This window comes from Mus caroli, chromosome 8, assembly GCF_900094665.2.
Source record: "Mus caroli chromosome 8, CAROLI_EIJ_v1.1, whole genome shotgun sequence".
Classification (NCBI taxonomy): Eukaryota; Metazoa; Chordata; class Mammalia; order Rodentia; family Muridae; genus Mus; species Mus caroli.
This window is the reverse complement of record NC_034577.1, coordinates 76,980,723-77,004,802: the sequence shown is the minus strand read 5'-3', so window position 1 is coordinate 77,004,802 and position 24,080 is coordinate 76,980,723. Positions and strand designations below refer to the sequence as shown.

Sequence of the window (24,080 nt, the reverse complement as noted above, 5' to 3'; positions counted from 1 at the left end):
ATCCTGTGGCGGGTGTTGTGGGTAGCTGGCGAGTGTCAGCCGACCCTGCGCCCTAGCTACCCCTGTGCTGGTCAGACCGGAAGAGTACTCTCCAATCTTAATCTTCCTTTTTCTAACCTACTATATCACTGTATTTCTTCCACATGGGTTCAAGTCCAATAAGGTTTGGCAGAATAACTCTCTCTTTCCAATGTTTTCCTCATTCCACTCTTTTACTTCCAAAAAAGAAATGAATATTAGTTCCACTCTCTATGCTTCCATTATATAATCTGTAAACGTCTCTTTAGTCTTTGACAACTGACTCTCTGAAGATTCTAATTGTCCTAATATCTACCATTAATTTAGCAGAATGCCGGTATATTTGATATGATATGCACATCAATAAGAATAGACGCTTAATACTAGTACATCTTCCTGATTTTGAAATTAAGTAAAATAAACTAAGAAGGCTTCAGAGCTAGTACAGTGGTATAAGGCAAAGTCTAAACTCTTATATTCACCTATTTCCTGACATCCATCCTGTTAGGCATTTTGCTGATTTGTCTAGCCAAAGCTTTGCCTTCCCAGAACTTGCCCTTCATAAGTGATATTGATTAAATGAATACCTACTCCAGGTCACATGGTAGTATGTTTCCACTCAATGGAAAAGGCACCAGTCATAAAAATATCTTTAAAATCTCCAAAACACACACACACACACACACACACACACACACACACACACACAGAAAAAAGAAATGTATTGTTGGTTGGATCTCTAATATTGGAGGAGAGGAATAAAATAGCTTTAATGTCTAAATATGGCCTTTTGCTATGGCATAAACCACAGCACAGTGATGCACAATAGCAGTTTCAGTTGACTTTTAAAAATCAGGTTATCCAGTTGACCTTTGGTAGAACATGCTACAAAGCTAGCCAAATGCATAAACACTCTCCAGGTAGAGTAAATAGAATAGTTAAGCTTAGCAAAATCCTGCACAACACATATATGTGAGCTTGCTTTCATATTGAAAAAATGGTTTTAAATGTCATATCATATGTATTAGTGCTTATATAAACAAGTACAAAATCAGTTATATCTTTTCTTTGGTTGTATTAGGGATCAAATAGTAAATAGAATATAGCATTTACTTTTTTACATTGTGAATATGTGCAAATTCATTTATTTACATTGTAAATATGTGAGTGTGTGCATATGTGTTCATATGTTCTTATTTATTTATTTACATTGTGAATATGTGCAAATTCATTTATTTACATTGTAAATATGTGAGTGTGTGCATATGTGTTCATACGTTCACACACTCCCACCATGGTAGTCATGGGAACTTTCAGGAGTTCTTCTACCATGCAGATTCCAGAGATCAAACTCAGAGTATCAGGCTCACTGACAAACACCTTTACCCAGCTATCTCACCAGCCCAAGGATATAACATTTAGTGTATTAAAGACTCAGTAGTGAATGCTGGTAAGGACTGGTGATTTTTAAGCCAAGTGTGGTGGCACATTTTTATAACCTAGCACTTGGAAGATAAAGGAAGGAAGATTTTGAGTTCAAAGCCAGCTTCGCCTCTATAACACTACCCATCTAATAATAAGTGCAATCAGATTTTCATTATAGATTAGTAAAAATGTAATATCAATTCAACTTTTTAACTACTTTTTTCTGTTCTTTCTTTAGTGTTGCTGATAACAGTACTTGTAGTGGAAGGGATTGCTGTGGCCCAAAAAACCCAAGGTAAAGTATGGATAGTGGTACATGGCATGTTCAGAGCAGTTTGAAAGAATTAAAACTTTAGAATGCTATGTCATAATCATTTCTTAGTTTGATCTCAATTACTGTGATAAAATACCATGACCAAAAACAGCCTGGGAGAAGAAAGGAATTATTTGGCAATCTCACATTATACAGTCTCACACTGTAGTCCCTCACGAAAAGAAGTCAGAACAGGAACCAGGTGGAACAGGAACCTAGAAACAAGAACTGGAGCAGAGGCTTATGGAGGAGCACTGTTCACTGGCTTACGCCTCATGGCTTCCTCAGCCAGAATCAACTGCCCAGGATGACCCTACCTGGAGTGGGCCATCCCACATCAATCATTAGTCAAGACAATGTCCCATAAACTGGCCTACAGGCCAATCTTCTGAAATCTTTTTTTCAATTTAGGTACCCTCTCAGATGACTCTAGCTTAGTTGACAAAAAAAAAAAAAATATTAACCAACACATTGTTCTTGAATATTGCAATGACCTAAAGCTTTCTGTCAACCTAAACCTCAGTTTAGCCAAAATCAGCTACAGTTAACTAAATTGTCTACAAAAAGCTTGCCCTGAGAAACTTTTTTAAAGCCAAAATCACTGGTATCTTTTAGTACACTGTTAACTACATCTAAAATTAAATGAAATTCACAGTTGTATCACTTAGAAAAATAAAAGTGTCTTTTCAAGTGTGAACAAGTAAAGTGTGTCAGTACAGTCTTCAAAGCCAGTTTGGTCCTATTGTAATGGCTAGTGTGGGTTTTTTTGAAGCAAATTTTATGTCAGCATTTAGTGCATTTTCTGTACAACTTTATTTTTTATATTCATCAAAGTTATATGTTTAAGTGATAAAACTCAAATTAAAAACTTTGTTTGGTGTGGAAAAAGATGGACACATATGCCACAGTGCCCAACTGTAGAGTTGAACAACTTTGGGGAGTGGGTTCTTTCCTCCTACTTCCTAAGTTATGGTGGCAGAAGCCGTGATCACCACTTGTGTTTCATGACTGGCCCTTTTGACAAACCTCTATCTCCAAAAATATTTACATTATGATTCATAATAGTAGCAAAATAATAGTTATGAAAAAGCAATGAAAATAATTTTATGGTTGGTGGTCACCACAACATGAGGAACTGTATTAAAGGGTCACAGAATTAGGAAAGTTGAGACCCACTGCTCTAAACCCACAAATAACTGCTTTTTTTTAATTTTAGAATCTTTATATAACATACTTTAAATAGCTGCTGCTTTTTTGTTATTTCAGTTTTAAAGGTTGGCTACTGATTTCTTGCCATGAAACATGAAATGTTGGTGTATTAACATACTTACTGTCCACCCCTTTACACATTATAAGCATTCTCTTTATTTCTGTTGCACTGTCCTTATAGATATAACTGCATCATAATTCAGGATAAATCAGCATTCAGAACTAGGCCTTGTGGTGCATGCCTTTGATCCATGCTACTTGTGAGGCTGAGGGAGGAAGTTAAAAAATTCAAAGCTGACCTGACCTTGTCTGGGTAACATTTCAAAACCTATCTTACCAATAAATAAATCAACAAACAAACATAAAACTCTGCACTCAGTATTTAAGCCACTCATCAAAGTGTTTCAATATGAATTTTGTCTTTGCGTTTAGGAATATTTTGGTTTAGTTCAATTTTTAAAATTTCCTCCATTTTCTCTGTTATGTTTGTTCAGGAATTCATATTATTTACTTATAGCCTTCTTGGGTTTTATTACTTACCTTAGTTAGGGTTTTACTTCCATGAACAAACACTATGACCAAGGCAACTCTTATAAGGATAACATTTAATTGAGGCTGGCTTACAGGTACAGAGATTCAATCCATCACAAATCAACATGGGAGCATGGCAGTGTCCAGGCAGGCATGGTGCAGGAGGAACTGAGAGTTCAACATCATGTTCCAAAGGCAAACAGGAGAAGACTGGCTTCCAGGCAGCAAGGATGAGGGTCTTAAAGCCCATCCCCACAGTAACACACCTACTCCAACACGGCCACACCTCCCAGTAGTGCCACCCCCTGGCCAAGCATATACAAACCAACACATTACTGCTATACAAAGTGGTGGGTTTATTATGAAATTTAATAATGAATTAAATATAAAATGTAATTTCTATATAGTTTCACACATACTTTTTGCCCAATAGTCTCTCTAGAGGAGCCTGTCTCTGAGACAGTGACCCAACTCTGCTGTGTGCAATCAACTCACTGAGCAATTGAAGGCACTGGTACAGTTCAGTGAAGTTAACACACACCCACAGGTGTCCTATCTCTGCCTTAAACTTGCTGAGTTCTTCATTTTCTCTATTTGGTGAAGCTTAGTTCTTTTAATTTTTTTTTTTTTTTTTTTTTAGAATGTGCTTTTAGCCAGGTGGTAGTGGCATTTTAATCTCAGCACTTAGGAGGCAGAGGCAGGCAGATCTCTGTGAGTTCAAGGCCAGCCTGGTTTACAGAGCAAGTTCCAAGATAACCAGGATATACAGAGAAACCCTGTCTCAAAAAAAAGAAGTACTTTTGTTTGTTTTATGAATATATTTGCTTTCCTATCTCTGGGGAAATTACATGAAACCCTGTTGTTACTGGTTGGTTGGTTGATAACGTAGGTTTATTGTTTATTTTAATTTTATTGCATGGGCTGTCTATACTTAGGGTTGCTTTATTCTGTTTTCTGATCTATTTTTCATACTAAAAGCTTTCTTCAAATTCCTAGTTATCCTTTTATGTACTTATATTTTAACTTACATGTGTACTTATATTTTAACTTGTATATATACACTTATATATGTGTTTATATTTTAATATGTATTATATTTTAACAGGAGCACTACAGCTGATCTTGAGTTGTCTGTAGGTATAGGTAGGATGGTTCTTACCTTGGATTTGAACTGACATTTGGGACTCTCTTTTCTGTCTTATTAAACCTTTCTTAAATAAATATTGGAGTCCTCAAAAATAAGTCTGTTTCCTCTCAAAGGAAGTCTGTTACTTCAAGAGACCAAATCAGAGAAACCTAGGACTATCACTGAGTTTGTTAACATTTGCCAACCTCCAGATTTTCAAGTCGCCATTTTCAACCTCAGCTGCTCCTGGTTGTCCTCAGTCCATTAATCCTACCTTACCTTCACCAAAGAAATGTGCCATTGCACATGTGGGTGGAGGTCAGAGGACAGCTTGCAGGTTCTCCCCTTCCACAATATGGGTTCTGGGGGTCAAACTCAGGTTGTCAAACTTGGTGGCAAACTTATCCTCTACTGTCAAACTTTCAAAATACGTATAATATATAAAAGCTTTCTTGTCCTTCTGCTGTACTCGGTTATTCTTAGTTTGGCAGTGGTTCTTATGAAGTTATACATGCAGCAGAGTAGGCAATTGTTTTAGAGTGTTGGGGGAAAGAAAAGAATGCTTATTATATTTTGCTGTAATGATATTTGAAATTCTGTTCAAGATGGACAAAATATTGGAATCAAGCACATTCCTGCAACCCAGTGTGGTATTTGGGTTCGAACCAGCAATGGAGGTCATTTTGCTTCACCAAATTATCCTGACTCATATCCACCAAACAAGGAGTGTATCTATATTTTGGAAGGTATTTGACAAATCTTTTTCTTTTGTCAGATGAACTTTAATTCTCTGTAAAACTGAACACATTAGCAAAATGCCCTGTTTAAACAAGTTGGAACAAAAATTAAGTGTGTTTGAGTTAAATAAAAACAAAGGTTTATAAATATTGAATACATTAACAAAATGATAGTTAAATATTAATGGGAATTTTTAATTGTCTTCAACTAAGAGAGTAACTATATATGAGAAACATCTCTGATAAGGGATGTCTGAGTTCGCTGATGTACTTACTGGGCCTTTGCACACAGTGATGAGCTCTTTGGTTTTTCTCTATTCATATATGGTACATTATGTTTTATAAAGTAAGCAAGTATTAGCCTTTCAACCTCTCCTAATTTTAGTCAGCAAAGTATATTTGCCTGATTTAGTAAATGTCATATACCACAGGGAAATGTTACTGTAATTCTACAACATAGCGTGAAAGAGTTTTATCATGGCTTCTACATTCATAGTTAGTTCCCGGTGTAATTCTCTGATGTGAATGAAGCACTAAAGAGGTGGATTTGTTTATCTTCTCTGTCCACACATTATATGTCTCCTTCATCCTGCTCTGTTTGCTTACTCTTCTTTATAGCTGCTCCTCGTCAACGAATAGAGCTGACCTTTGATGAACGCTATTATATAGAGCCATCATTCGAATGTCGGTTTGATCACTTGGAAATTCGAGACGGGCCATTTGGTTTCTCTCCTCTTATAGATCGTTACTGTGGCATGAAAAGCCCTGCATTAATTAGGTCAACGGGAAGATTCATGTGGATTAAATTTAGTTCCGATGAAGAACTTGAAGGACTAGGATTTCGAGCAAAATACTCATTCATCCCAGGTAACAAATTAAGTGTCTTTAAAAAATAATTTACCTTTCAATATATCACTTATTTTAGAATCTAAAGGTTAGAAAAGGATAATTTGGGCTGGAGAGATAGCTCAGCAATTAAGCAGTTAAGTTGGCTGCTCTTTCAGAGTTCCTGAGTTCAATTCCCAGTAACTACATTGTGGCTTAAAACCATCCATAGTGGAATCTGATGTCCTCTGCTGTCATGCAGGCACACATGCAAATAGAGTACTTATATACATAAATAAATAAATATTTTTAAAAGAGCAAAGGATAATTTGATCAAGGTAATTACATTAAGACTAAAGAAATTGTTACAGTCAAAAAAATCAGTCGAGGAACAAATGAAGAAAAAAATTTAATAAGGAACAATAGGCCATATACCATTCTAATTTTGTGGTTTATCAGATAAAGTTGTATTTCCTTCTTAAATATCTTTTAGGGAACAATTTAAGACCAACAACATAAAAATAAATATATTTTTCTAAAAAATAATTCAATCCATTCTTTTCACAATTTCCAAAATTTATTTTGAAGATTATTTTAATTGTACTTATTAACTATCTACAAATACTTTAGATACTATTTAACAATAAAATTAATACTGTACCTGCATTTAGAGGACTAGATCTGGGATTTAGTCTTCTCTACCATCCAACAGCTATACACTTAAGCACGTTGTGCCCAAGACTTGGCAATAGTAAAGCAGTTACACCTTCTGCCTGTGCTCCCTGGGTTGACATAACTAATTAATATAAATCTGGAAACTTAAAGAAAGGCCAAAAATGCCAAAACCCAATAAAGCCTCACTCCCTCTAGGAGCTGAGTATGTTTAATTTTGTTGGGAAGGAGCAGGATTAAAGAGGACAGTCTCTATGTAGCCCTAAATTGTCCTAGAAATCTCTGTGTAGATGGTGCTAGCCATGAACACTGCCTAGCTCTGCTGAGATTAAAGGCGTCTGTGCCTCCACAACCAGCTAGGATCTGCTCTTTATCTCCTCCATTTCTGAAGACTATCTCAACATCTCTGTGTTTGTGACCATATTGCTCTAACTTCTGACTTTACTTTTTTTTGTCTTAAAATGCTTTTTCTTATTTATTTATTTACTTACTTACTTACTTACTTATTTCTATGTCTGTATCTGCATGTACATATGCACAGGGTGCCCACAGGCCAGAAGAGGGCATAATGTCCCCTGAAGCAAGTTACAGGTGATGTGAGCTGCCCTGTGGTGCTAGGAACAGTCCATTCTCCCTGAATAGAGCAGCAAGTGTTCTTAGATGCTAGTCCATTTCTTCAAACCCAGGCTTCTTAAAATTCTTACTGATGTATTTTGTGTTGTAATACAACATCCACTTTTTTTTTATAACCATGTCAAGTAAACTTCACAGGGATTTGGATGTGGATATCTCTGGGCACTATTACACTGTCAGCCTGTAGGTCTCACCTACACCTCATAAGCACCCTGATCAAATGCTATGAGAATTCGAAAGTACCCATAGTCTAATGTAGAAACTCAGAAATAAGAATGTTATTGTGCCCAAGGAGCTTACAAACTTTTTAAAAAAGATTTATTTGTTTATTTTATGTGAGAACACTCTTGCTGTCTTCAGACCCACCAGAAGAGGGCATCAGATCCCATTACAGATGGTTGTGAGCCACCATGTGGTTGCTGGGAATTGAACTCAGGATCTCTGGAAGAGCAGCCAGTGCTCTTAACCTCTGAGCCATCTCTCCAGCCTGGAGCTTACAAACTTAACAGAACAAAAAAAAAAAAAACCTCACGCAGCAAGTGTATAATTGTTTTGTTTCATTTTTTTCTGAGAGAAATTTGTTAATTGAAAAATACACAAATGAAACTAATTATCTTGTCACTTTATGCTTAAAATCGTGAAAATTTGGTAGTTATCTCTTAAGATGGATTTCTTTATTGGGTAGGCTTTTTACAAAACTGGTCACGCTATTACTGGTCAAGCTCTATTACTAGCTTTTTTTTTTAATAAAACTACTTTGTATCTGAATCAATAACCATTATGTAAGTTATTTGCTATCTACCTAATACTGAAAGGACATTTTCAAACAGGAAAACTTGTTTAATGGACTTCAATAGCAATTTTAGGATCACAACAAAATTGAGCAGGAAGTGCTTATCAGATACATCCCTCCACTCCTCTATATCCACATCTTGCCAAAAGTGGTATCAGTACATCACCATGGGTACATCATAATTACCCAAAGTTGTTAGCTTACAATATACTATAGTTCACCCTTGGTATTATATGTCTGATGATAAGTATATATGATAAATATCATACATCAACTGTTATTATGCAGAGCAGTTTCTCTGCCTAAAAACTTCATATGTTCCACTGCACATCTCTCCCTCACCCTAAATTTCTGGCAACCACTGGGCCACCGTTTTCCATTTCTATATCATATACAGTTAGGATCATATAGTATGTTGACTCTTCAGGTTGACTTCTTTCACTTAATTATATAAGCATAAGGTTTTTCCATGATTTGATAGGTGATAGTGTGTGTGTGTGTGTGTGTGTGTGTGTGTGTGTGTGTGTGTGTGTGTGTGAGTGTATCACATTTACTGTATATATGTTTGCCACTGTGCGTGGGCAGAACTTAGTAGATAACTGGTAGGAATCAACTCTCTACTATGTAGACTCCAAAATGAATTGAGATATGTGCTAGAGAAAATTAGAAACAAAAGGCAAAGGTTGTATAAATCCATTTGTATAAGTTACCTAAAGTTGCTCACCACTCTAGTTGGCAAGATGAACCTGGGAGAGTGGGGCCTAAAAAATGAGGTTGATTAAAGTCTCATGCAATAGCCAACTTTATTCAGGGCATGAGGCAATTTATACTCTGGGTACTAAGAAGAATCATGAGTAAAGTGTTCAGTTACATGGACAATCCACACATGACCAAAACATGTTTTTCCAAAGAGGCATCTGGATAACAACAGCTAAAAAAATATCTCACACCTGGGAGGAGCATAAAAACACATTACTAGAACAATTATATGTTTTGAAGAAACTGAGGTCACTTGTCTTGTTTCCTTGTTTCCTCACAAGTGCTCAGACTTCTCATACGACTCATTCCTGGACTGTGTTCCAATACCAAGTGATAAAATTTATGAAGAAAGTAGAAATTACTATTTTAATGTGTATAGACTTTCCTTTTTGATGGTGAAAACTAGTTTTGAAAATTAAAAAAAAAGTGATTATTGAACAACGATGTCAACATACTAAAACTGACCTCTACACTAGGAAATGATTAGCATAGATAGGAATGTGCCACAGCTACTTAATCACAGCTGCTGAGGAGACTGAGAGGGGAAGATAACACATTTGAGAGCAGACTGGGCTAGATGCAAGGTTTTATCTCAAAAAAAAAAAAAAAAACCATAGTTCATATGTTATGCTTTATCTAGAATTTATTACAACTAAAATAGGGTAGTTTTTCTCAAAATGACTGATGTAAGGAAGATGACTGAGTAAACACAAAATACTCACCTCTGTGAACCAGTTCACCGAAATTTGAGACCAGTGATTTGTAACAAAATAAGCAATCTGTTTAATTGGTCAGGTATTTAATGTTTACTGCCTACATTAGCTGAAGTAATTGATGTTTTACTGTCATAAAATGTGATTACAAAATGTATATGTGAGTCACATTTTCACAAATTTAGAGTTCTTGAAACAAAAGAAATAGACAATAAATACATGTTTTTCAGGACCTGGGAAGATGGTCCAGTGGTTTAACTGCTTGCTGTGCACATGAAGGCCTACGCTCCCATTTAAAAATGAAAACCTGTGTGTTGCAGCACACACCTGTGATCCCAGCACTGGGAGGCAGAGACCAAGAAGATCCTAGAGGCCTGACCCACTCAAAATCTTCAGACTCTAGGTTCAGTGAGAAATTAACTAAGTTTGATTAGAAATCCTGTTTCTAATTTAAAAAAAAAAAAGTGGAACATGATATGGGAAGATACACAAATCTCTGGCCTCTTTTAAATATTTCCAAAAAATATGTTTAAGATAAATAACCAAATTTGGGCCGAAAATGTGGCTCGTAGCTCAGCCAGTAGAAAAGGCATTTGCACATGGACCAGGCAACCTGAATCTAATCCTCAGATCCCCACAAGGTGGCAGGAGAGAGCTAATGTCTGCAAGTTGTCTTGACCTCCACACACAACTAATTAACTTGAAATCAACCAACTTTTATGTATAAAGATACTCACTTTGAACAAAATTAGTTTTGTTTTTTGGTTTTTTTTAACCTATGATGAGAAATTTCTATATTCTTTATAGGTAAAGTACAGATAAGTTGTAAAATGCTTAGAATTTCTGGAATATTTTATTTTTGTACCTTATAGGACTTCTTGTATTACCTTCAATACCTTTGGTATACACTTATGGAAGTTTCATAAATGTTAAATAATGTATATTTTATAGATGAGGAAGCTTAAGAATTAAGTACGTTTCTTATATAGTAGCAAATCTAGGACTATATTGAGTTTCCTGGGTTATTTTTCTATTGTGTCATATTCCTTTTTTCTGTTAGACAGTAATTCCCCAGTTTTTTAATCTCTAAGAAAAACAACTCATATCAATAAATATGTGATATATATATAATGGGCTAAAATATGACTGTTTCTGCTGTTATTTAAAGGCATATTTCCAGTTATACACTATATAGCACATTTAAGGCCAGCCTATATGCACTTATAATAGCACAGTGGAGCTCTTCTAAGTTCAAAGTCAGTCTGCTCCAGGACAGACAGACCTATGAATAAAAAAAACCTATCCAAAAATAATAAAAATAAAAATAAATTTTAAAAAAATAAAGACCCAAGGAGCTGAAGGGGTTTGCAGCCCTATAGGAGGAACAACAATGTGAACTAACCAGTACCCCCAGAGCTTCCTGGGACTAAACCACCAATCAAAGAAAACACATGGTGGGACTCGTGTCTCTAGCTGCATATGTAGCAGAGGATGGTCTAGTAGGCCATCAATGGGAGGAGAGGCCCTTGGTTTGTGAAGGTTCTATGCCCCAGCATAGGGGAATGCCAAGGCCAGGAAGCAGAAGTGGGTAGGTTGGGGGGGGGAGGGAAGGAGTGGGGGTAGGGGATTTTTGGAGAGGAAACTAGGAAAGGGGATAACATCTGAAATGTAAACAAAGAAAATATCTAATAAAAAAATAAAAGATTAAAAAAAGAAAGAAAAAATTTTGATTAATTTTCAAAAACTAGTACATTTTAAGATTATAATTCTGCTTTGAGTCTTTTTTTTTTTTCTGTGAAAGAGCTGGTGTCTACTAGTTGACTCATTAAAAAAGAGTAAGTTCAGTTATACTTTAAAAAGAACAGTCACTGAAATGTGTTTGAAATTAAGGTAATAGTTTACTTCATTTTCCAATCTGTAATTTGGAGACTTTCTAAAGTATCTTCAATTAATGTCAGTATTAATAGGAATTAAGTGTCCTCTTATTTGGAGTAAACCACATATATGAAATAGGTTTTCCAGATAATGTATATAGTTACTCTTATATTTACGGTTCCTATTTTAATTGAGAAATAATTTTTGAGGCATCTGTAAAATGTTTTTGAAAAAAACATTTGACTAATTAAATATGAATATTTATAATGGTATTTTTATATTTGCAAATTCAACACTACTCATTGAAGCAGACATTTTAGAAAACAATATAGCTCAACACAAAGGAAATATATTACTTTTAAGGTTGAATAGTATCCCATTGTATTAAATATACCATATTTTATTCATCTGTTCATGTGTTAGTGAACTAACTACTACATTTGACAGTTAATGTTTTCAATGACAATAAAGCATTCATGATGAATGCTTTATTTGTATATAAAAATATACAAATTTTCATTAAATGTTAATCCCATAAACATTGTCTTAGATGACGAGTGATACAGCATCTGTCAATGAGAATGCCCCTTATGTTGATATGTAATGACGCTTTACACAGTAAGTTAAGTCTGAAAAGCTCAGTACCAATGACTTTCTCCTCTCTTCTGTTACAGATCCAGACTTTACTTACCTTGGAGGTATTTTAAATCCCATTCCAGGTTTAGTATATTACCTCTTTCTTTGTGTGACATTTTTTGTTAGTTTTATTTTTCTTTGAATATCTTTTTTTTCCCCCCTAGATTGCCAGTTTGAGCTCTCTGGAGCTGATGGAATAGTACGGTCTAGCCAAGTAGAGCAAGAAGAGAAAACAAAGCCTGGCCAAGCAGTTGATTGCATATGGACAATTAAAGCTACTCCAAAAGCTAAGGTACTGTAGTTGTATATTGACTCACTTCAGAGAAGAACATTAAAAGGTGTGGTTTCTATAATGTATTGTTTGATTCATATAAATATTTGTGACTAAGTTCTTTTGTTTCCTTTACTGTATTAGGCACCTATGAAGATTATAGTGTTTTGTAGTTAAATAAGATGAGATTGAAATAATTTAAAATATTATATGTATGTGTGTGTGTGTGTATATATATATAAGGTTTTTATTAATTTTTAAGTGTGTGAATGCACAAAGGCACACAGCACACCTGTGAAAGTCATAGGACAACTTCATGGTGTTGACTTTCTCCTTGTGGGGGTGAATTCAGGTCACTGGGATTGCACAGCACGTTTGTTTTTCTTGCTGAGCCATCTCATCAACCTCATATTAAGATTCTTAATCTTGAAAGATTATGGTTTTAAAAAATCTATGGAGTCCTAACTGGTAATGTAAGTATTGATCAAACACTTGTTGGTTTTTGTGGGGGTGTTTTGTTTTGTTTTGTAGGGTGTGTGTGTGTGTGTGTTTGTGGTTTTGTGGTTGTTTTGTTTATGTACTTTAGGGTCTGGGAAGACGGCATGGTGAGTAAAGTACTCACTGTGTAGGTGTGAAGCCCTGAGTTCAGATGCCCAGCATCCACATGAAACCCAGGCACCTCTGTGGTAGTGCACTTCTGTAACCCAGCACAGGAAATGGGGTGGACGGCAGATCCCAGAGATTTGCTGCTCAGCCAGTCCAGCTGAAGTGGGGAATTCAAGGTTCGGTGAGAACCCCTGCCTCAAAAACTAATTAGTTAGCAAGCAAGAGAAGCTATTTCATGTCCACCTCTGGCCTACACATGTACACGCACGCACACACACACACACACACCCTCTCTCTCTGATGAGGAACAGATGTCTAGCCTGCAAGAAGTTAATATGTTATAGAAGGTTGGTCACATCAGAAAAATAAAACCTAGAATCACGGTTCGTTGTTGTGACTGTGCTGCCCCCTGCTGACCATGTGACATTTACGGACAGTGCTGTACAAAAGAATGCCTTTAAATAACTCTGAGACTGGTTGCTGACTACTTTTGCTTTTTTGTTTTTAATCTACACTTCTAGGAATATCAACAGACATAAAACTAGACTTACTTTATGTATTTGTTTAAAAAGAAAAAGAATGAAAGAAGCGCTAAAAGAACATATGATTTGGGGGCAAACCTGGGCTACGTTGTAAGTGAGACCCTGACCCTCACACACACACACAAAAAAAAAAAAAAAAAAAAAAAAAAAAAAAATGAAAATGAGATTTATATTTGGAAAATGATAGGTAACCTGAAAACACTTTAATAGTTTATTTATTTATTTTTTATGTGCATTGGTATTTTGACTGAACGTATGTCTGCATGAAAGTGTCAGATACTGGCGTACAGACAGTTGTGAGCTGCCATGTGGGTGCTGGGAATTGAACCTGGGTCCTCTAGAAGAATACTCAATGTTCTTAACCATTGAACCATCTCTCCACATTCCCCACCCCCTGAAAACATGTCAAAAACACTCATAAATTTTGGGCAAATTTTGCCAGGTATTCTCAAAGAACAAATATAAGTTCAAAATAAAGCCAGTAATTTTTTTGGTTTGTTTGTTTTTCGAGACAGGGTTTCTCTGTGTAGCTGTCCTGGAACTCACATTGTAGACCAGGCTGGCCTTGAACTCAGAAATCTGCCTGCCTCTGTCTCCCAAGTTCTGGGATTAAAGGCATGCACCATCATGCCCGGCTTTAAAGCCAGTAATTCTTATGAAAACAGACAACTGTATATTTACTACAGTAAAATAAAATTGTTGTTATAAATGTCTCTGGTGACTTCAGTTAATTATTACTGCTCAGAGGTGGATATACCAGTTTGGTTTTAACACTGACTCTGAAAATAAATCAAGCCTAGGGTTTGTGTGGTCATTGTGAGGCTCATAAACCTTAGAGAGTGATGACTAAACCTGAAAGGGTAAACAAGGAAACATGTTGTAGGGGCTTGTTCTCTGGTGAGGTGAGGGTAGGATCTCTCCTGTGATTTCATACCTAGAAAATTATCTCTGCGCTTGGGATGAATTAATAATCCCTGGTCAATCCAGGAAGCAAAAATCACAAAAATTAAAAGGGGCCATGTCTTAAGCTCACAACAAACTTTAAGGCACATTCAAAAGTTAATCCATAATAACCAAGCATACTACAGAACTTTTATCTATAAAACCTCATTGAATGTTACCTCCCAATCCCACATTAGGTGACCGTTCTGCTCATAGTTCATCTGGAGGTAAGAACAGACAAAACAGGGGCTGGTGAGATGGCTCAGCGGGTAAGAGCACCCAACTGCTCTTCCAAAGGTCCCAAGTTCAAATCCCAGCAACCACATGGTGGCTCACAACCATCCGTAACGAGATCTGACTCCCTCTTCTGGAGTGTCTGAAGACAGCTATAGTGTACTTACATATAATAAATAAATAAATCTTTAAAAAAAAAAAAGAACAGACATAACAGAAAGTTCAGTCTCCTAGATTTTAGATTTCCAAGAGGTAAAGAAAGAAAAATGACCAGGTAGACTTTTTTTAACTTTTATAAAAGTTATATAGAACTTCAATAATAAAACAAATTATTACTCAAAGAGCTGAGGAAATTTACTAATAGGCACATGTAGCAGCATTTTAAGGAATTTTTTTCAAGAATTGATGAAAGCTATAAGAACAGTGGCTCCCCCATCCCCATGCCCCAATATATATATATATATATATATATATATATATATATATATATATATATATATCTTAAATGATGTATAGGTTGAACCCACAGACAGGAAAAAAAAATTAAACAACTTGAGAATAGGAAGATTGCCTTTAAAGGGATATTTATTACATATGTGAGGCAATATACATCATTTATATAGTACATGAATGTTACAGCATACATGTAGAGCACAGAAGATAACATGCTAGAGTCATTTCTTTCATTTCTTGGGACCCACGAATCAAACTAAGGTTATCAGGCTTCACAGTAGGTGCCTGTATCTACTGAGCCATCTTGTTTGCCTGATGCTATTTAGATTGACTTTAAAAACCTCCCATAGTAAAATAGAATCTCAAAGACATAGGTATATTAAAAGTAGGAAAAAAAGAGCTGGTAGACTATATTTCTATATCTGAACTCACTAGAGACAGCTATATCAGGGTCCTATCAGCTTTATTCAGTATTTTTAATATTCTTAACAGTGAAATGAAGTAATTATTTCATTGAATTGTCCCATAATCAGCTTCCAAACGCTGACACCATTGCATACACTAGCAAGATTTTGCTGAAAGGACCCAGATATAGCTGTCTCTTGTGCGACTATGCCGGGGCCTAGCAAACACAGAAGTGGATGCTCACAGTCAGCTATTGGATGGATCACAGGGCNCCCAATGGAGGAGCTAGAGAAAGTACCCAAGGAGCTAAAGGGATCTGCAACCCTATAGGTGCAACAACATTATGAACTAACCAGTACCCCTGAGNTCTTGACTCTAGCTGCATATGTATCAGAAGATGGCCTAGTCGGCCATCACTGAAAAGAGAGGCCCATTGGTCTTGCAAACTTTATATGCCCCAGTACAGGGGAACGCCAGGGCCAAAAAGTGGGAGTGGGTGGGTAGGGGAGTGGGGGGGAGGGTATGGGGGACTTTTGGGATAGCATTGGAAATGTAAATGAGGAGAATACCTAATAAAAAAATATTAAAAAAAAAAAAAAGAAAATATCTAATTTAAAAAAAAAACAAAAACACTGTTTTAGTTTTGGGAATTTAAGTAAACATATACCAACCAGCAAAGTAAATGAAAGATGATAGCTATAAAATGAATCTTATTTTGATGACTGTATTTAAAAAGTAATCACTATGGCCGGTTATGGTGGCACACGATGTTAGGATTTGCTGAAGGAGGCAGAGGCAGGAGGATCACGAGTTCAAGGCCAGCCTGGGCTACACATTAAAAAAAAAAAAAGTAATCACTATGAAGTCTACATGATATCCCAAATTATCTAGTGATGCACATGAAAAATTCTAGCCTATTAGAACCATAGACATCAGAAATGTGGGGAGGTTTGTCAGAGGGCAATTTAGGGGATTAAGTCTGTCCTACATCTAATAGATATCTACAGAACATTTTATCCTAAAACAAAAGGATATACCTTCTTCTCAGCACCATATGGTACCTCCTCCAAAATTGGCCATATAATCAGTCACAAAACAGGCCTCAACAGGTACAAAAATATCGAAATTATACCATGTATCCTATCAGATCACCACCGACTAAGACTCATCTTCAATAACAGCATAAAGAATAGAAAGCCAACATTCACGTGGAAACTGTATAACACTCTACTCAATGATACCTTGGTCAAGGATGAAATAAAGAAAGAATGTGTTATTGGAGATGATAGTATGTGTGTGCAGTTCTCTTTTGGGTTTGTGGTGAGATGATTAATTTCTTGTCTTTTCTTGGGTGTAGTTACTCCCCTTGTGTCAGAGTTTTCCTTCTAGGATCCTCTGTAAGGCTGTATTAGTAAAAAAGATATTGTTTAAATTTGGTTTTGTCGTGGAATATCTTGGTTTCTCCATCTGTGGTGATTGAGAGTTTTGCTAGGTATAGTAGCCTGGGCTGGCATCTGTGATCTCTTAGGGTCTGCAAGACATCTGTCCAGGATCTTCTGGTTTTAGAGTCCTCTTGAGAAGTTTGGTATAATGATGATATGTCTGCCTTCATATGTTACTTGGCCTTTTTCCCTTATAACTTTTAATTTTCTTTCTTTGTTCTGTACATTTAGTGTTTTGAATATTATGTGACAGGAGATTATTCTTTTCTGGTCCAATCTTTTTGCTGTTCTGTAGGCTTCTGGTACATTTATGGCCATCTCTTTCTTTAGGTTAGGGAAGTTTTCTTCTATGATTTTGTTGAAAATATTTTCTGGCCATTTGTTCTGGGAATTTTCACTCTCTTCTATTCCTATTTTTCTTAGGTTTGGTCTTTTCACAGTGTCCCAAATTTCCTGAATGTTTTGAATGTGAAACATTTTACATTAGGCATTTTCTTTGATCAGTGTATCCATTTCTTCTATGGTATCTTCTGAGATTCTCTCTTCTGTCTCTTTTATTCTGCTGGTGATGTTTGTGTTTGTAGTTCCTATTTTTCCTCCCTAGGTTTTCCATCTCCATAGTTGCCTCCACTTGTGTTTTCTTTATTGCTTCTATTTCCATTTTTAGGTCTTGGACAATTTTATTGATTATGTTGATTTCCTTCACCTGTTTGTGTTTTCCTGTATTTCTTTAAGGGAATTATTTATATCCTCTTTAAAGGCCTCTATCACCTTTAGGAGATGGGATTTAAGGTCAGAATCTTGGTCTTCAGATATTGTTTGGATATCCAGGGCTTTCTATAGTAGGAGAGCTGGGTTCTGATGATGCCAAACTGCATTAGTTTCTCTTGATTATTTTCTTAGGCTTGCCTTTGGCCATCTGGTTATCTCTGGTGCTAACTGGCCTGGATGTTCCAGATTGGAGCAGGCCTCCTTCTGTGCCCCTAGTTAGAGCAAGCCTCCTGAAAGACAGGCAGAGTTGGGGGAAGGGAGGCAGGCACATAGAGTGGCCATAAGTGCAGCTGGAGGTGTGGACCAGAAGGGAGGGCAGGACAGAGCCTTTGTCTGCTAGTCTCCATGAGGTCCTAGGTGACATGGGGGTTAGGAAGGGAGTCTCACCTGTGTCCCTGGTTAGAGCAGTCCTCCTGGGAGATAGGCAGGTCCATGGAGGGAGGGGAGCAGTCACACTGATGTGTCTCAAGAATAATTTTAAAAGCAGAAATAAGATAAAACCTAATATCCTGGTTAACCAAAATTGACACAGCCTGAGTGATCTTAGAAAAGAAGTGCCATTTGAGGAATTGCCTACATCTGGCTGGTCTGTAGGCATGTCTGAAAGAATGTCTTAACTGTTTTATTGATGTAGAAAGGCTCAGCCCACTGTGAATGACAACATTCCTCATGAAGATGGCACTGGACTGTATTTAAATTTTTTTTAAATAAAAGATAGCCAAGAGAGATGGTGCACATTAATAGTACACACTGCTCTTTCAGAGGACCCAGGTTCAATTCCCAGCCCCACATTGGGCTTCAATTCCAGGGCCTCTGGCCTCCCTGAGCACCAGCATGCATGTGGTACATAGACATATACTCAGGCAAAATGCTCATGCAGAAAATAAAACAAATGCATCTTAGGGGTGGGGGAGTTGGAGGGAAGAAGTAGCTAAGCATGAGCAAAGCAAGCCAGTCAGAGAATGAGCCTGTAAGCAGCATTTCTCCATGGGTTCAGTTCCTGCCTCGCTTTCCCTCAGTGGTGGATTATGAACTGGAAATGTAAGCCAAATCATTTTCTCAAGTTGATTTTGGTCAGTGTGGGATTACAGCAACAGACTGATGCTAAGACAACCCAGGAACAGCCATGGGTGACAGACACCTATAATTCCAGCTTACTTAAGAATCTGACGCAAAATAAGTTTGAATTTCAGGGCAGGCTAGGAGGCCTTAAAAAAATTGTTTTTCACCCAAAAGGCATAAGTCAAGTACAGCAAATTTTTTAAACTCTTATGAGAAAGAACTAAAGTAATAAAAGTAAACATACAATTATCTTTTAAAAGGTCAACAAATATCTGGGGAGATAGTTCGGTCATTCCCACAAGACGTTAGGACCTAGGTGCAATCCCTAGAACTCACATGAAAAGATTGGTGTGTAATAAACTTATAATCTCAGCACTAGGAAAACAAAAACACACCCTGGGAGCTTGCCAGCCTAATCTATCTGCAAATTCCAGAACCCAGTGAGAGGTGTTATCTCAAAACCCAAAGCAGATGACTCTTGAGTAATGACAGCGAAGGTAACCTCTAACCTGTGCATCTACATCGCGACTGTCCCCACCATAGGGGAGGGGACGTTGTCTAGGGAGATGGTTCAGTCACTAAAATGCTTGCTACACAAGGATGAGAACGTGGGTGTAATTGCTATCCCCAACAAAAGCTAGATACACCAGTATACCCAGAAATGCCAGCACTGGAGAGGCTCATAATAACCTCATGCTTGCTAACCAGCCAGTCTCACTAAATTGGTAAGATTCAGTGGCAAACCCTGTCTCAAAAATAATGTGAAGAGTGATTAGGAAGATAGCCAATGCTATCTGGCAAAGCCATGCATACGTGCATCTTTTTTATTACCTTTTCCTGTTGTGCTTTCTAAATGTCACACTATACTCACTCACAGACATGTATACATTGTGGGCTAGTGGCTTTAATGGAGATTCTCAAAAGAAACCATATGAATGCATATTAAACAAAATTAAAGCAAAAAGATAAAAATAACTTATAAGACCCATTATATAAGCAATGAAATTGAGAGCTATAATCAAAAATTTCCCCTCAATAACCCAGGACTAGACAAATTCATCACTGAATTTATCAAACTTACAAGAAAAGTTTCATACCAATTCTTCTGACCTTATTCCACAGAATACAAAGTAAAGGAAGATTACAACATTCATTCTATGATGCCAGTATTATTTTGATACAAAAACCAGGTAAAGACAACAAGAAAACTATAAACAAATTTCTTTGATAAATATAGATTCTGAACTTCTCAACAAAATACTTGGAAACAGAATTCAGGAACACATTATATTCTTACCAGGTGAGTGAGTTCCATCTCCACAAGGCAAGGTTGGTTCAACATATGAAAATCAATAAATGTAATGAGCCATATAAACACACTTAAGGACAAAAACTACATAACCATCTTGATTGATCCCACAGAAGCACTCAAAAGGTTCAACATTGCCTTCATGATAAAAATTTTTGAGATGTTAGTATAGGTGAAATATACCTCAAAATAATAAAGACTATAGACCATAAGCATATAGTCCATCATCTTTTTTAAAGATTTATTTATTTATTTATTTTATGTATATGAGTATACTGTAGCTATCTTCAGACATACCAGAAGGCATCTGATTTCCATTACAGATGGTTGTGAACCACCATTTGGTTGCTAGGAATTGAACTCAGGACTTCTGGAAGAGCAGTCAGTGCTCTTAACCACCAAGCCATCTCTCCATCTTCTATTAAATGAAGACAAACTGAGAGTTTTTCCTCTAAAATCAAGAATGAGACAAAGATGCCCATTCTTCACTCTCTTATTTGCTATAGTGTTAAGGAATGAGCAATAGCAAGAGAAAGGTATAAAGGGAGTGAAAATAGGAATGAAGTCAAACGATCTCTATTTGCAGGTGACATGATTATGCACTCAAAATATCCTATAGAATCTACTAGAAAACTAGATTTAATAAGCAAATAAATATTTTTTAAACAGTAGCTTTCATACATAATAACAAAGAACTTAGGAAAAATATACAGTTCAAAATAGTTCCAAAAACTTGAAGTGCCCAGGAATACCCCTAACAAAAAAAAAGAAAAATCACTACAGTGAAAACTTCCAAGATAATGAAAAGGGAAATCAAAAAAGACAAGACCATGGAAAGTCCTTACATGTTCCTGGGGTGGCAGAATTCATATTGTAAAATGGCTACACTAGCAAAACTAGTCATTAAATTAACAGATTTAGTGCAAATTTTGGTAATCCTACCAAAATTCCAATGCCATGTTCTGTAGACCTGGAAAAAAATAATTCAAAAATCCTTATGGAAGCACAAAAGACCTCAAATAAATACAGCTGGAGGTATTGCAATACTCAGTCTCAAATTATACTAAAGAGCTACAGTGATAAAGGCAGCCTTGTACTAGTACAGACAGGCCAATCAGTGAAGCAGAATAAAGAACCAAAGGAATAAACCAACAAAGCTATGCATACCTAATCCTTGACAAAGGAAATAGAAACATACACCTTAAAAAAAATTTTTAAAAGCCTATTTGATAAATGGTGCTTGCAAAAATACGTCTACCTGCTGAAAAATGAAATTAAATTTGTATCATCCATGTTGTACAAAAAAAATCAATGTAAAATAGATTAAAAACCTTAATTTAAAATCTGGAGCATTGAAACTTTTAGTTGAAACCATAGGGAAGGGATCCTCTTTAAGACCCTGCAGTAGGTTCTAGAACTTTCCAAAAAGTTCTTCAATAGTACAGGAAGTAGTTCTAAGTGTCAATAAGTGGGTCTACGTGAAAACTGTTGCTGCACAGCAAAGAAAACCATCAGTAGATCACACAATCTACAGAATGGGAGGAATCTTTACCTCAGATAGCTAATATGCAAAACAGAACTGCAGAAATACTAAGTCAGCAATTGGGCAGAACAGAATAGACAACTGTTCAAAGAAGTACAAATGGCCAGTAACTATTTTCTAAAATGTTCAGCCTCCCTAGTCATCAGGTAAATGCAGTTTAAAACTGCTCTTAAGATGCTATCTCTCAAAAAAAAAAAAAAAAAAAAGATGCTATCTCTCCCAGTTAGGATAAATATCAATACATTTGACAAATGTTGGAAAAGATGTAGAGAAAGGAACTCTACATGGTTCATCTGAGTGCAAATTAATACAACCACTATGGTAACGAGTTTGGATATTCCTGGAAATGAAATCTACAGATAGGACTACCATCTGACCCAGCTATTCCACTCCTGAACATAGATAGCCCCAGAGAGCTCTGTACCTGCTACAGAGATGTTTGCATCCCAGTGTTTACTGCTGCTCTTTTCACTATGCAAGGCAATAGAACTAACCTAGTTGCCCAGCAACAGATGAATTGATAAGCAAAATATAGTACATGTTTCATTATGTAAAATGGAGTATTCATTCTAAAAGAAATATGAAATCACAAAATTTGAAGGAAAATGGGTAGACTGAGAACATATAATCCTAATCACATGCTCTCAGAACAAGTCCTCATGATCTCCCTCATTTATAGATCCTTGTTTATAATGTACACATGTATATAAGTAAACAAATTACATGTTAGAAAAAGTAAAGATGCTAACCAATGAGTTTATTTATATGGTATACTTTGTATAAGTCTTTTTAATGCTATCTCAAGGTATAACAAAATTTCAGTGCAAAAATAAGTCCTTAAATAGGCACTATTGATATGTGTGATTTCATGAGGGGCTATTATTAAGAGACCTAAACTTTGTTTTTCTTGAATATTCCTCTAAAATGTAGTTCTTTGTAACCACTATGTTTAGTTGTTTGATCTTCAAACAAAAATTTTAGCTATTCAAATTATGAAGGTTGCTGGGCATATGTTTAAAGTAATAATTTTGAAAGCACTGGAAATACCTGGGAATACTGATTGTCAGAGAGTCATAAGCCAGATATTTGTTCTTTTCACTCTGTGCTATAGTTCTAAATTGTGTCATTATTGATGAATTATATACTTTGAGGGTTTTTTATTAAAAAGAAAGCATACAAATGACCTATAGATTTGAAAAACAGCTAAGCATCACTATTAATCACAAAAACATAAATCAAAATTTGACCAATTAGAATGGCTGTCACCTAAAAGTCAGTAGCAGATACTGAGGAGGCTGAAGAAAGGGAACTCCTACACCTTGTTTATGGAAATGTCTATTAGTTGTAGCCACCATGGTAGACTCTCCTCGGGAACACTAGAAGTAGTACTGCCATGGAGTTAGCTCCTCTGTTAGCAGATAGAGCCCAAGGGAACGTAAATCAGTGATCAAGTACATGCTTGCACTTCATGTTCATCCCAGTTCTGATCACAGCAGCCAAACAGTGAAATCAACAGATACTTGAATGGTCAGAAAGGCTATATATACACACTAGAATGTTATTCAACTGTGAGAATGAAGTACTGCCTTTCCAGCCTAGAGGAGATTCTGTCAAGTATGTCAGATACAGACAAGTGCTACATGTTCTCACTTAAAATGAGGAAGCCAAAACCAGCTGATTTCCTTAGAAAGGAGAAAAGTGATCAGTACAGGCTGGGAAGCAGGGGAAGAGGAAGGGAAAGAAGGAGTAACAAGTACAGGTAGCTTCTTATACTTAGTTGATAATTATCTGTATTGCAGCAAAAGTGATACGAAGGATTTTTCAATATTTCTAACACAATAGTACATGTTTAAAGTAATAGCTATATGCTTATCAGCTTTATCTACTCATTACATAGTACAGTATGTATTGAACATTTACTATGCCAATTAAAAATAAAAAATAAGCTAGCTGGATTGTGGTGGTGTTGCATGCTTATAAATGCAAAATGCAGGAGACAGTGACAAGAAGATGTCAAGTTCAAGGCCACCTTCAACAAATTTAAGCCATACAGGCCTACATAGTAAAATTATATCTTTTAAAAATTCAGTAAAAATTAAACATAGTAAAGTCTTTTTAATTTTATGTGTATTTGTCTACATTTATGTATATAAGTGTACTACATGCATGTTTATGTATATAAGTGTACTACATGCATGTTTATGTATATAAGTGTACTACATGCATGTTTATGTA

At 36.1% G+C, this 24,080-nt stretch overlaps 1 protein-coding gene across 3 annotated transcripts in view; it reads left to right on the top strand.

The window, feature by feature from the left end:
* Positions 1–24,080, top strand: part of Neto2 (neuropilin and tolloid like 2) — a 60,698-nt gene that overhangs the window by 22,112 nt on the left and 14,506 nt on the right. For 2 of the 3 annotated variants that reach the window (XM_021170079.2, XM_021170077.2), the window contains exons 2-6: positions 1,682–1,738; positions 5,228–5,368; positions 5,978–6,226; positions 12,304–12,327; positions 12,430–12,557. In XM_021170079.2, coding sequence (XP_021025738.1) covers positions 1,682–1,738; positions 5,228–5,368; positions 5,978–6,226; positions 12,304–12,327; positions 12,430–12,557 — 599 coding nt within the window. Of the gene's footprint in view, positions 1–1,681; positions 1,739–5,227; positions 5,369–5,977; positions 6,227–12,303; positions 12,349–12,429; positions 12,558–24,080 lie in introns of all 3 variants that reach the window. The other variant, XM_021170078.2, reaches the window with a different exon arrangement.